Genomic DNA, 12278 nt, shown 5'->3' on the forward strand with positions numbered 1-12278 from the left:
GTAATGCCGGTAGTCCGGTGGCGGTCTTGCGCCACACACCTTACCTTTACCTTACTTCCCCACTTCCCTACGTTGGGAAATTTGCTGCTCCTTGGTGTGTCAGTATGCTATATATTAACCCTTTTGGTCAAGTTAAGCCACAAATATCTTTTGTCTGCATATCGATGCGGTGCTTCTTCATTAGTTACCCGCACCCATTTCATCTTCATCATTATTTTGTAATGGCATACTTCAGAAGCATCTATTCTCTTCTTGCCTTTACTTCTTATTGTACACGTATTAATTCCTTTTTCTCTCTTCAGGAAGATTTATTGTGCTATTGTCTGTATTAGCCAACGGCCTTGCCTCACTGAATACACCGGGTCACGTCAGATCACAGAAGCTAAGCAATGTTAGGCGTGGCCAGTACTTGGATGGGTTAACTGCCTGTGTATGCCACGTGCTGTTGACTGTTTTCCCTTTGTCTTTATAGCAAAGGAGAGAAGAGTTGATGGCGAAGAGTACCTGATCACCAGTTTTTGCGCCAATGTCATACATTAAACTCCAAACCTTTCCAGAGTGTCTCATAAAGTGAAAACAAAGAAAGGTTAGGGTTTAACGTCCCGTCGACATCGAGGTCATTAGAGACGGAGCACAAGCTCGGACTGTTTAAAGGAAATCGACCGTGGCCTTCCAAAGGAACCATCCTGGCATTTGCCCGGAGTGATCTAGGGAAAAATTAAATCTGTATGGTCAGATACGGATTTGAGCCGTTGTACTCCTGAAGACGAGTGCAGTGTGCCGGTCACTGCGTTCGTTCTAGTGAAATGAGGGGATGTGACAGCGTTGATGATGCCGGATGTAGACTTTGAGCTCAACGTCCCCGTTTGTGCTACTCGAGAGAAGTGAGGCATGTGCCGGGCACCAGCTACCACCATCATACGACGCAAACATGACACCACACTATACGTGCCCATGACAGCCACCTGCACTTAATATATACACTACTCTCACACTTTGCGAAGGAAAGGTGTCATTGTCTAAGAACGTCATAAATAACATTCCCTGTTAGGCTGCAGAATCTGCCCGAGGCCTCCCAATCAACAATGCCATTACGTCTTCACATTAGTCTGCATTTCATATCCTCGTTAGTTGTTTTGTCATCACGTATTTTCCAGCCTAAAAAGCAACACTGATTTCTGAGTCACCTTATCTCGCTCCTCCAGCATCACCTAACTTAATTGGGTTTTTCTCCATTTCCTATGTTCTGTTATTGATATTAATCTTAATACCTGTTTTGGAGACGGTACGCATCCTGGCTGTCTACCTGTGTGTGTGTGTGTGTGTGTGTGTGTGTGTGTGTGTGTGGTTCTGAAACAAAAAAGAAAGAAACAAAGAGAGAGAGAGAGAGAGAGAGAGAGAGAGAGAGAGAGAGACAGACAGACAGACAGACAGACAAAGGGGGGGGGGAGGGTTGTAGGTTAAGGACGGCGGGAAGGAGGAGGTGAGAAAAGAACACGTTAATTCGTACAACTGGGGCTTAATGTTTTTACTGTTACAATGTATTGTCTTGGAACCACGTGTACATGTTTATCTTATCCGTTCTGAACACTGCATACTGCGACTATCGTTAAAATAGCGGATGATTTGGGTGCAAATTGGCATCACTCCTTTCATACCTTATTCCAGAAAACCCCAGATTCTATAAAGAATCGAATTCTCATGCGTAAAACAGCTTTAGACTTTGATTACTTTACGAATTACTTAAAATATTAAATATAGGGGACGATCAGAAGGTTGCCGTCCGAAGGCCACACTACATGTCGGTGCTTATATATCTGCATCGGAGTCGGGCTGCAATGTATATACGCTGCAGCAACGCCCTCAAATGGAAACTCTTTGAACTCTCCTTATAGTTGACGTTAAGCATGGAAGCGAACAAAAGTTAAGAAAAGGTTCTAATTATGTTTAAAGTTTGTTGGAAGTCTCTGGGTGTTCTCATTATCAAACACTGGATGAGTATAAAGAGGGTAATTTGCGCTCCATTTTAAACACAAGCTGGTTTTCCCCGCATCAAAGTGTTTTTTACGTCGTATCTCCGGAACTATGTGTCGTACAATGATACATACATTAAGTGGTTTACGAGGATACTGTCTGTTCAATGGATTACGAATAGAGTAGCATTAAAGAAGCAATAAATTAAAATGTCATCTCTGATGCCGCAGTTATACTACATGAACGGCAAAAATGTAGTAAGTGATAGCCTTTTCCCTTTCTTCATATTGTGGTGTGTGTCAGCAATTAGGAGTTCCCTAAGACCTTGTTGCAAGTCGATAAGTGTCTCAATTTTAAATGCTGTACGAATATAGTCTGGGTATCTGCGCGTCCTGAGCGACGCTGGGTTAAGATATACACACGACTTCTAACTGTAATAACTGTCTCACTATGTTAAACCTTTAACACGAGATTTCATCAGTTAGTGGATAAATTATAATAGCATTTTTTTTACTTAGTAAATAACTTATAGAAATGTTCAACACAGCGCTGAAAGCAGTATATCTTTTATTCACACGTAATGCTGTTAGATCCTGACGTTCCCGCTAGCTGGCATTCGCGAATGAGTTCTTCACACAGTCATCGTGGAGTCACACAACACCGCAGTGTGTGCTACGAACCGACCGTTTTACAGATATATATTAACAGTGTGAGTTGCTGAGAGCTAGCTTTAGTGTGAAACCACTATTTTAGTCTTTATAACCTCTCATGTTGTCACTAGCATTAGGAGACACTGAAACATGCTCTGAACCATGGCCGATTCCCATAAAATAAAAGTCGCCAAGAAAGTTATAATACTGTTTTGTAATTTGGTAACTGAACATCCTTAAACTGCGCGTTACAGGAACAAAATTTAATAACAAAATCTGTTCATAAAAAGCCTCTATCCCGGAAGTACTCAACTGCAGCGGTATTATTATCGTTAAAACTAGAAACATGACGAGTATGAAGTACAAAGCAACTGATTAGAACTCCCAAAAATGAACTTCACTTCTAGAAACTTGGACTTCGACATTTTATCATCAGTGTCAGGGAATAATTTGAAAGACGATCGGCGTTAGCAATTAGAGACGATTTTGCTAATGTAGGCCCTTGAGAAACGTAGTACCCCTTTTCAATTATGCTAGGTTCCACATTTCATGCGTGACAAGTCACAAGGTCAGTCTTCGAACTAGCGTGACGTTTATCTTCTTACATAAGGAGAAAATGAACGCTTAAGCACTTCTAGAATGTTATTCTTTCTTTCTGAGAATTTTTTTCCTTACACTAAACGTCAGCTAAACTAATCGTTATCATTTTTTAACGAAAGAGAATTGTGGGTATGTGATTGTAGCGTTTAACTGCAAAAGAAATCCCAAGTATATCCGAAATATTCCTTCAACTATATTAACAGTGTTTAGTTAGCATCCAAACGTTCCACGGATTCCAAACGAAATTCAATATGACATAGGTGAGGATTACAGTTCGTTTAGATCGTCTTTACTCACCTGAAGGCCCAGGAAATGTCCAGACACATGACGTTGAGCCAGAAGAACGCCGCCAGGAAGGAATACTGCACAATGAATGCTGCAACAGCAAAGACAGCAACACATTAATCAGTCTGCCGAACGGATAAAGAATCTGAATGAAAGTGCTTAGACTAAACATTTGTACTAATTCGTTCCAACCACGTACAAACTTTAAGAGAACATCTACTACGTGCCCAATAGCGCAATAGTCAACAGGTATGTAAAGCTGCTATTTCTTTATCGCTTGCATGTATCTGCAATAGCATTCTTCAACAATCAAAACGGCCTACATGAAAAAAGCATTCTCCGTGGCAACTAGCATAATTCCAAAAACACCTTTACAATCTGAGACACACCAACACACCTTACATAGTTCACAGGCGATATTATCTAAGTCATGGATAAAGACAGCCAGTGAATTTCGTGTCTCTAGACTTTACAAAATCTTTTATCCTAGCACTCCTTGGATGCCATATAGGGAAAAGTACATCAGACAAAAATCAGACATCAGTCTAATACCATGTAACACAGCCTCTAGACCCCACAATGGCCTCAAATCAGCGAAGAATAAAGTCAACAAGTTTCTTGAGGTATGGCATAACCAGCTGAAGTCACTCGTTGATGACTAGGACCAAAGAGCTACCTAACTGTGGTGATGTTTCTACTTCATTTTCTTACATGGCATTTTAGGCGCAAACTGTCATGGAAGCAATTTCTATAAAACACACATAAAAAAAGGTTTTGCATCACCTCGGTTCCGAGAGTTCCGGAAGCTGTGCAGAAAATTGGAATAGAGATCAACATAAACATCATTTACGCCCTTTTTATCACCCATGAAAACAACACATTGCATGTTGTACCACCATAGAACGAGACCTTCAGAGGTGGTGGTCCAGATTGCTGTACACACCGGTACCTCTAATACCCAGTAACACGTACTCTTGCATTGATGCATGCCTGTCCTCGTCGTAGCATACTATCTACAAGTTCATCAAGGCACTTTGGTCCAGATTATCCCACTCCTCAACGGCGATTCGGCATAGATCCCTCAAAGTGGTTGGTGGGTCACGTCATCCATGAACAGCCCTTTTCCATCTATCTCACGTATGTTCGATAGGGTTCATGTCTAAAGAACATGCTGGCCACTCTAGTCGAGTGATGTCGTTGTCCTGAAGGAAGTTATTCACAAGGTGTGCACGTGGGTGCGCAAATTGTCGTCCATGAGGACGAATGCCTCGCCAATATGCTGCTCATATGGTTGCACTATCTGTCGGAGGATGGCATTCACTTATCGTACAGCCGTTACGGCGTCTTCCATGACCACCAGCGGCGTACGTCGGCCCCACATAATGCCACCTCAAAACAGCAGTGAACCTCCACCTTGCTGCACTCGCTGGACAGTGTCTTTAAGGCGTTCAGCCTTACCAGGTTGCCTCCAAACGCGTCTCCGTCGATTGTCTGCTTGAAGGCATATGCGACACTCAACGGTGATCCATTCGGCATGTTGTTGGGCCCATCTGTACCGCGCTGCATTGTGTCGTGGTTGCAACGATGGACCTCGCCATGGACGTCGGGAGTGAAGTTGCGCATCATGCAGCCTAATGCGCACAGTTTGAGTCGTAACACGACGTCCTGTGGCTGCACGAAAAGCATTATTCAACATGGTGGCGTTGCTGTCAGGGTTCCTCCGAGCCATAACCCGTAGGTTGCGATTATCCATTGCAGTAGTAGCCCATGGGCGGCCTGAGCGAGGCATGACAGTTCATGTCTCCTTGTATCTTCCCCATGTTCGAACAACATCGGTTTGGTTCACTCTGAGACGCCTGGACACTTCCCTTGTTGAGAGCTCTTCCTGCCACAAAATAACAATGCGGACGCGATCGAACGCCGGTAATGACCGTCTAGGCATAGTTCAACTACAGACCACATGTGCCGTGTACCTCCTTCCTGGTGGAATGACTGGAACTCATCGGCTGTCGGACCCTTCCGTCTAATAGGCGTTGCTCATACATGGTTGGTTACATCTTTGGGCGGGTTTAGTGACGTCTCTGCTCAGTCAAAGGGACTGTGTCTGTGATACAATACCCACAGTCAACGTCTATCTTCAGCAGTTCTGGGAACTGGGGTGATGCAAAACATTTTTGGTGTGTATAACATGTACATACCAATAGCCAGCATAGTCGTTCCATTAACGGTATATAAAGACTGCACACAGTATTCTCTGCGGCCAGTGATTGTGCTACTAATTACTTCTTCTAGTCTGCAGCCGGTGGGGCTTTGTGTAGCTCACTTTCGATAAGGGTGTGAAGTTAAAAGTAACGGAGTGTCATAAACTTATTCGGCACTAAAAGCCGCCCCTGAGCAGCTATAGAACAGGAAAGTTGACATGTCCTGTGTCCACACAGGAAACATGTAATAGGGTTGGCTGGCATTCGATAAAACTGCATTGTGCGACATGCTAGAAGAAATCCTTTTTGCTAAGATAGGTCTGAAACCCAGGTAAAACTCCGAGATTGAGATCATGGGACTGGCTATCGGTTGCAGTCATGGCATACAGGAGTAAAAGGATCTATGACTGGCTCACAGTAATTATTTTGGTACAAGGCACGATTTCCCATGTGTGCCTATGTGCAAAGCTTGTGGTTGGCCAGAGTTGGATATTTAATTCCCACGGAACACCATATTGGTTAACCATGACGAAACTGAGAGAGTAGGAACACATTGAACGTGTTTATTAAATTATTATTGGTCACAACTCACAAAGTCTGCTGCTGTTGACTGGCGAGATTCCTACGCTAGCAGAACCAGTCCGATTTTGGATAATGAAAATCAGAACACTTGCTGTATCGAAGTCGATATCATCACTTGATGCACGATCATCAAAGAGTACGTTTGCTTCAGGAATGCTGAAGAATATGCACTGGTAGAAAAAAAATCTCAACATCAAGAAGGAGTTGTGAGACAAAACGATAGTTGGTAGGTCTGTTTCTACATCTACACGTTTAATGCCAGTCACTTAAGACTGACCCTGGTAGCGCCGCTCTGAGGATGCAAATCAGATTTCCTTTAAATGCACGCTGTAAAGGTAGTGAGAATTAGTTAGCTTTGGGATTGAACATGGTGTGTTGATGTTAGTCAAGAATGAATTTAAGGCGAGAAAGAAGCCATTAGCAACAGCTCACTGCATCTGAACAAGGTTGCGTAATAGGGCTGCGAGAAGCTCGATGCACTTTCTGCGGTATTGCACAAAGATTTGGCAGGAATGTAGCCACAGTACAGCACTCTTCTCACTGTGGTGGTCACGAGAATGTACAGTCGGAAGAACATCGGGCTCCGCATGGCCACATGGCACTACCGAGAGGAAAACCGTTGTGTTCGGCAAAGGCTCTGGCACATCTTACTGCAGCTGCAGCAGCAATCTGAGCGACAGTTGGCATCACAGTATCACAACGAACTGTTGCAAATCGGCTACGTCAAGGACAGCTCCCTGCCAGGTGCCATGTAGCGCACGTTCCACTGTCCCCAAACCACCTCCACTTTGCAACTTCAGTGGTGTCAAGCGAGATCCCATTGGAGGACAGGGTAGAGGTTTGTTATGTTTTCCAATGAGAGCTGGTCCCGTCTCAGTGCCAGTGATGGCCATGCTTTGATTAGGAGGAGGGCAGTTGAGGGCCTGCAACTAACCTGTCTGCACGCTGGGCACACTGGACCTATATCTGGAGTTACCGTCTGGAGTGCGATTTTATATGGCAGCAGGAACACACTCGTGGCTATCCCACCACCCTGACTACATAATTGTACGTCAGTCTGTTGATTCGACCTGTTGTGTTGACGTTTGTGAAAAGCATTCCAGGGGTTGTTTTCCAACAGCATAATGCTCGCTCTCATAGTGCTTTTGTAACACAACATGCTCCACAGAGTAATTGACCTGTTGCCTTGGCCTGCTCAATCAGAGAATTGTCTCCAGTCGAGCACGTATGGGACGTCATTGGACAACAGCTCCAGCGTGATCCAATAACAGCATTAAACGTCCATGTACTGGCTGACCACGTGCAGCAGGCATGAAACACCATCCCACAAACTGACATCCATCACCTGTACAACACAATGCATGCACCTTTGCATGCTTGCATTCAACATTATGGCAATTACACTGGTTATTAATGTACCAGCATTTCATATTTGCCATGACTTATCTCACTTTTAGATTAACTTGTGACCTTGAAGTGTTAATCATATAAATATATTAATTACATTAATATAATATTACAGTGTTAATCATATATATATTACCTAGAGAAATGTTTTCCTGAAATTATGTTATTCTACATTAATTATCTTTTGTTGCTGCGATTTTTTTCCAACAGTGTATATCCATGTGAGATGTGCTAGCTATACTTTCATGCCTAACCAAGCCAGCCATAGTAATATTCATTTTATAAGACATTATGCATTGTGCGAAAATATTTCTCTTTAAGTTGTGTGATCTTACGGAGACGAACCCCTCTATGTAGGTCACTAGGTATTGGACCTTTAGCATCTTCGAGGTATGCTACACAGCATATCCGAGACCTCGCAGTTTCACCTGCTCTTCCTAATGGCCCCAGACATTTTATGTGGGATCAAGATTCGGTAATTCAACGGATCAGTCGAGATGTGTCAGGGTGCTTGATTATTCATCAAACCAGGCATGCAGCCCTATGAAGATAGTTGTTGTCTTCTTAAAAGATGGGAATGTCCACAGTATACTCATGAAGATAAAAATCAAAGAGGACACACAGTCAGCAGCAATACTGAAATGGACAATCTGGTTCATGTTGGAGGTTATGTTAACAAATAAAAACAGATAAAAATCGGATAGGACGAAGTTGAGACTGTACGGAGGGTGACCGATCACAGCGAATTGTTGCAGATGTCGCAGAGTTCGTGTGTGGACGAACTCATGGAATTCGAATTCGATTACAGCACGCTGTTTTTTACGCACTGACATGGTTACGTTATACGTCAGCATGTTACACGCTACAATTCGGTGCCCTCGAGCGCAGTGGACTGCAAATATCTAGACATGAAGAATAAAAATGTAAAAGGTTAATAACGTTTGTTTAATTTATAAAGATTTAAGAGTTTTCGCATAAAGAAATCGGAGGCATTACGTTATACCACGCTCTCGTAACGATTAACAAACGTAAAATCCTGTCACTATAGAATAACGCAATGTTTATTGTCGACTCGAACTAGCGATACTGCTCCTTTTTTAATAACTGTAGCAACTAGCAATCCACATGAAATCTGTGTATTTTATTACATTATTAATTTATATTCTGTATATTACATAATTTTTTAAATACTGTGCCTGCATGTTTCCCCATTGTTTTAACATTGTATAGCACATAATCGATTCATACCCGCCAAGTTAGCCGAGAGCGCTAATGCGCTGCTTCCTGGATTCGAGTAGGCGCACTGGCCCCGGATCGAATCCGCCCGACGGATTACCGTCGTCGGTCGGTGTGCCGGCCAGCCTGGTAGTGGTTTTTAGGCGGTTTTCCTCATCCCGCTAGGTGAATACCGGGCTGGTCCCCACGTTCCGCCTCAGTTACACGACTCGCAGACATCTGAACACGCTCACACTATTCCATTAATTACACTCGACGCAGACAGCAGGGGTACATTAATTCCGTCTCTGGGGGTACGGGGTGGCGGCAGGAAGGGTATCCAGCCACCCCTTTCCATTAACCTTCCCAAATACGTTCCTAACAATGCAGACCCTGCGTCAGCGCGGGACATGGCACCAGTGAAAGAAAGAAGTGCATAATCGATTCAGTGTATAATCTCCTGTTGATTACATTTTGCGATAGTCATTTATGCGCTGCATTAGTTGCCCACGTCCGCAGGTCGTGGTGTAGTGGGTAGCGTTGCTGCCTCTAGACCACAGGGTCCTGGGTTCGATTCCTAGCCGGGTCGGGGATATTCGCCACCTGGTGACTCGGTGTCATGACAAACGATTTCATCATGTTTGCGTTGTCGTTATCATTTCATCATCTTTCGGGAAAAGTGGCGAGACTAGACAGTGAAAAGATTGGGAATTTGTACGGATACTGATAACCACACAGATGGGTGCACCACAAACCATATATCATGATTAGTTGCCAACGCCATCTTGTAACTACTGATGCAACGGCTGGCCATTGTGCCTACAACTGTTCTGTGGCATTTTATTCTGTATTTCCTTCTTATTTTTAGCACAGCTATGTTCTGATGATGAAATATAGAAACGCGTCAATAAATTAAGTTGCGACCACGACTTTCCACAATTTATTAAATACTTTACACAGTGTATAAGCGGCAATTGTGAATGGTTGTCTGTCTCATGGATGGAAGCATTTATCTGTCATGTGAGGAAAACATTGTTGTTGGTCCGTGTTAAGATGGACACGAGCAGTATACCATTTCTTGTATACACACTGAAGAGTTCGCATTAGTCCACCAACAAATTGGGAAATTTCTTTCGTAGTGGTCATGAACAAGCCCGAACCGACAGATCCTTCTCTACCATTTTGTCACGTCCCCACGTCGATCCATATTACTGCGCTCATTCTGTACCAGCGACTGGCACATAAACAGCGCTGCCCTGCATTTCCCGGCTGGCACCGGTTCTACACCTTCTGCAGCACCCTAAAACGGTCGGTCCGCTCTTTTCAGGAAGTGCTTAATACATTGTTCTGTGAGCTTTTGTTGTATATGATATCAATCCAAGTTTGACAGTATTAGAAAGTTCTTAATACGCAGAATGCAGCATATTATCCCGGATTAAGAGTCATACACAAACTCAGAGGTAATTTCTAGTGTGAGCCAGGCCAGTTATTCTTCATGTTATATATCAATATGTAACGGATAATTTTAGGTATAATCTCCGTAGCTGACAGAGTTATTGATGAGCTACTGTTACCCTATAAATATTACTGGTAATATCTCGTTAGATCGTGTCAAAAGATTCGCAACTTGCTCAAAGTGAAAATAATGTAAAACTATGCGCATCACAAGAAGTATAACTTGATTTTACATGTCTGCTCCACAAAAAAAAAAAAAAAAAAAAAGGCTCTGAGCACTATGGGACTTAACTTCTGAGGTCATCAGTCCCCTAGAACTTAGAACTACTTAAACCTAACTAACCTAAGGACATCACACACATCCATTCCCAAGGCAGCATTCGAACCTGCGACCGTAGCGGTCGCGCGGTTCCAAACTGTAGCGCCTAGAACCGCTCGGCCTCTCCGGCCGGCGCTCCACAAGCAAACTTACGGTTTGTGGTGGAGGGTACTTTTTGCGCCGCTATCACAATCCCTCTTTCACTGTTCCAATCGCGAATGATTCGCGGGAAGAACGATTATTGGCAAACCTCTGTGCAGCTCCAGTCGCTCTAATTTTACTTTATATCCTTTTCGCGAGATATACGTAGAAGGAAGCAATGTATTGGTTTTATCTCGTAGGAACGAACGTTTACGGAACTGTAGATCACACCGTATGGTCAACGCGTCGCGTGCAGTGTCTGCCACTGGACTCCGCTGAGCATCTCTGTGTCGCTTTCACGCTGACTGCATGCACCTGTAACGAAGTGCACTGCTCTTCTTTGTATCATCTCTGTTTCCTCTAACAATCCTATGTGATACGGGTCCCAAACTGACGAGCAATATTCCAATACTGATCGAAGATAGGTTCTGTAAGCTACACCCCGAAGTTTTTTCCAATGAGATTTGCCTCCCGTGCGACAATTATTAGTATCATTCATTGCGAGCAACTATCTGGAAGTAATAATGCGTCGGGAGAAAACGTTAGGCAATAAATAGTATGCTTCGATTTATTGCTCCAAAGGCGCAATGTTTCTATGACACATAGTTACGATACGCTTGTACGATTCAAACAGAACTTCTTTTCAAAGATACGGGATCCGCTTCTGTTCCAAATAACAGCAGGCATCGAACGTAAAGAAAGAAGAGTAGTGTCACTGGTCACATGCTTGTTGATCCTGACAAACTCAAATATGAGTGGCTCAGTGGAAGAGGGGGCCGATCCCAATCGCAAGCTGATTCGATGAGACGCTAATCTTCCCTGTTTTCCCAAACGACGATCGCAAATGATTAACGCGCACTGCACTTGCCGCGGTTCCATCTGTCGTTGGTTTACAGAGGATCATGCGTATATTTTTCTCCGCTAGGATGCAGCTGAAGTTTGTTTTGAAGTGCGCGATTCGTGCGCCCACGAGCTTGGGTGGAAAAATGGCCCATTGCAACTCAGAGCACGTATAAGGATTGCTCTGGCGGCCAAAGGTAGCTTACGTTTCTCGCTAGCAGGTGGAGTACGTTTTTTTCACCAAGTGTTCAGTCTAACATAGCTAGTGCGGCTGCCAGTGGAAACAAAGCGAATAAGAGAAAATGTAGCGTATATAAATGAAACAAATCCACACATATTGTAAAAATGTATGTATGTATCTTCCACATCTCCTCCTAAACTATTGGACCGTTTCAGCCAACCTTGGTAGACATGTCACACATCCAGAATGAGATTTTCTCTCTGCAGCGGAGTTTCATGTCACACATCGTCTGAAAACAATCGCCTCGGGGGTAAGAACCACCTGCCCATCAAAAGGGTGGGTGTGACACTGAAAAAGAAATGTACCTCACGTTGCGCAAACCCTGACTTTTAATAATTTTTTCATAATGCGGGGCCACAGTCATAATA

The 12278-nt window shown here is 43.6% G+C and overlaps 1 protein-coding gene across 2 annotated transcripts in view; it reads right to left on the bottom strand.

Annotated features, from left to right (window-relative positions):
* LOC124545051 (probable G-protein coupled receptor Mth-like 1) overlaps positions 1–12278 on the bottom strand; it is a 399074-nt gene that overhangs the window by 135337 nt on the left and 251459 nt on the right. For both annotated transcript variants that reach the window (XM_047123840.1, XM_047123839.1), the window contains exon 6: positions 3522–3600. In XM_047123840.1, the coding sequence (XP_046979796.1) occupies positions 3522–3600 (79 nt within the window). The remainder of the gene's footprint in view (positions 1–3521; positions 3601–12278) is intronic.

This window comes from Schistocerca americana, chromosome 8 (assembly GCF_021461395.2).
Source record: "Schistocerca americana isolate TAMUIC-IGC-003095 chromosome 8, iqSchAmer2.1, whole genome shotgun sequence".
NCBI classification, from domain to species: Eukaryota; Metazoa; Arthropoda; class Insecta; order Orthoptera; family Acrididae; genus Schistocerca; species Schistocerca americana.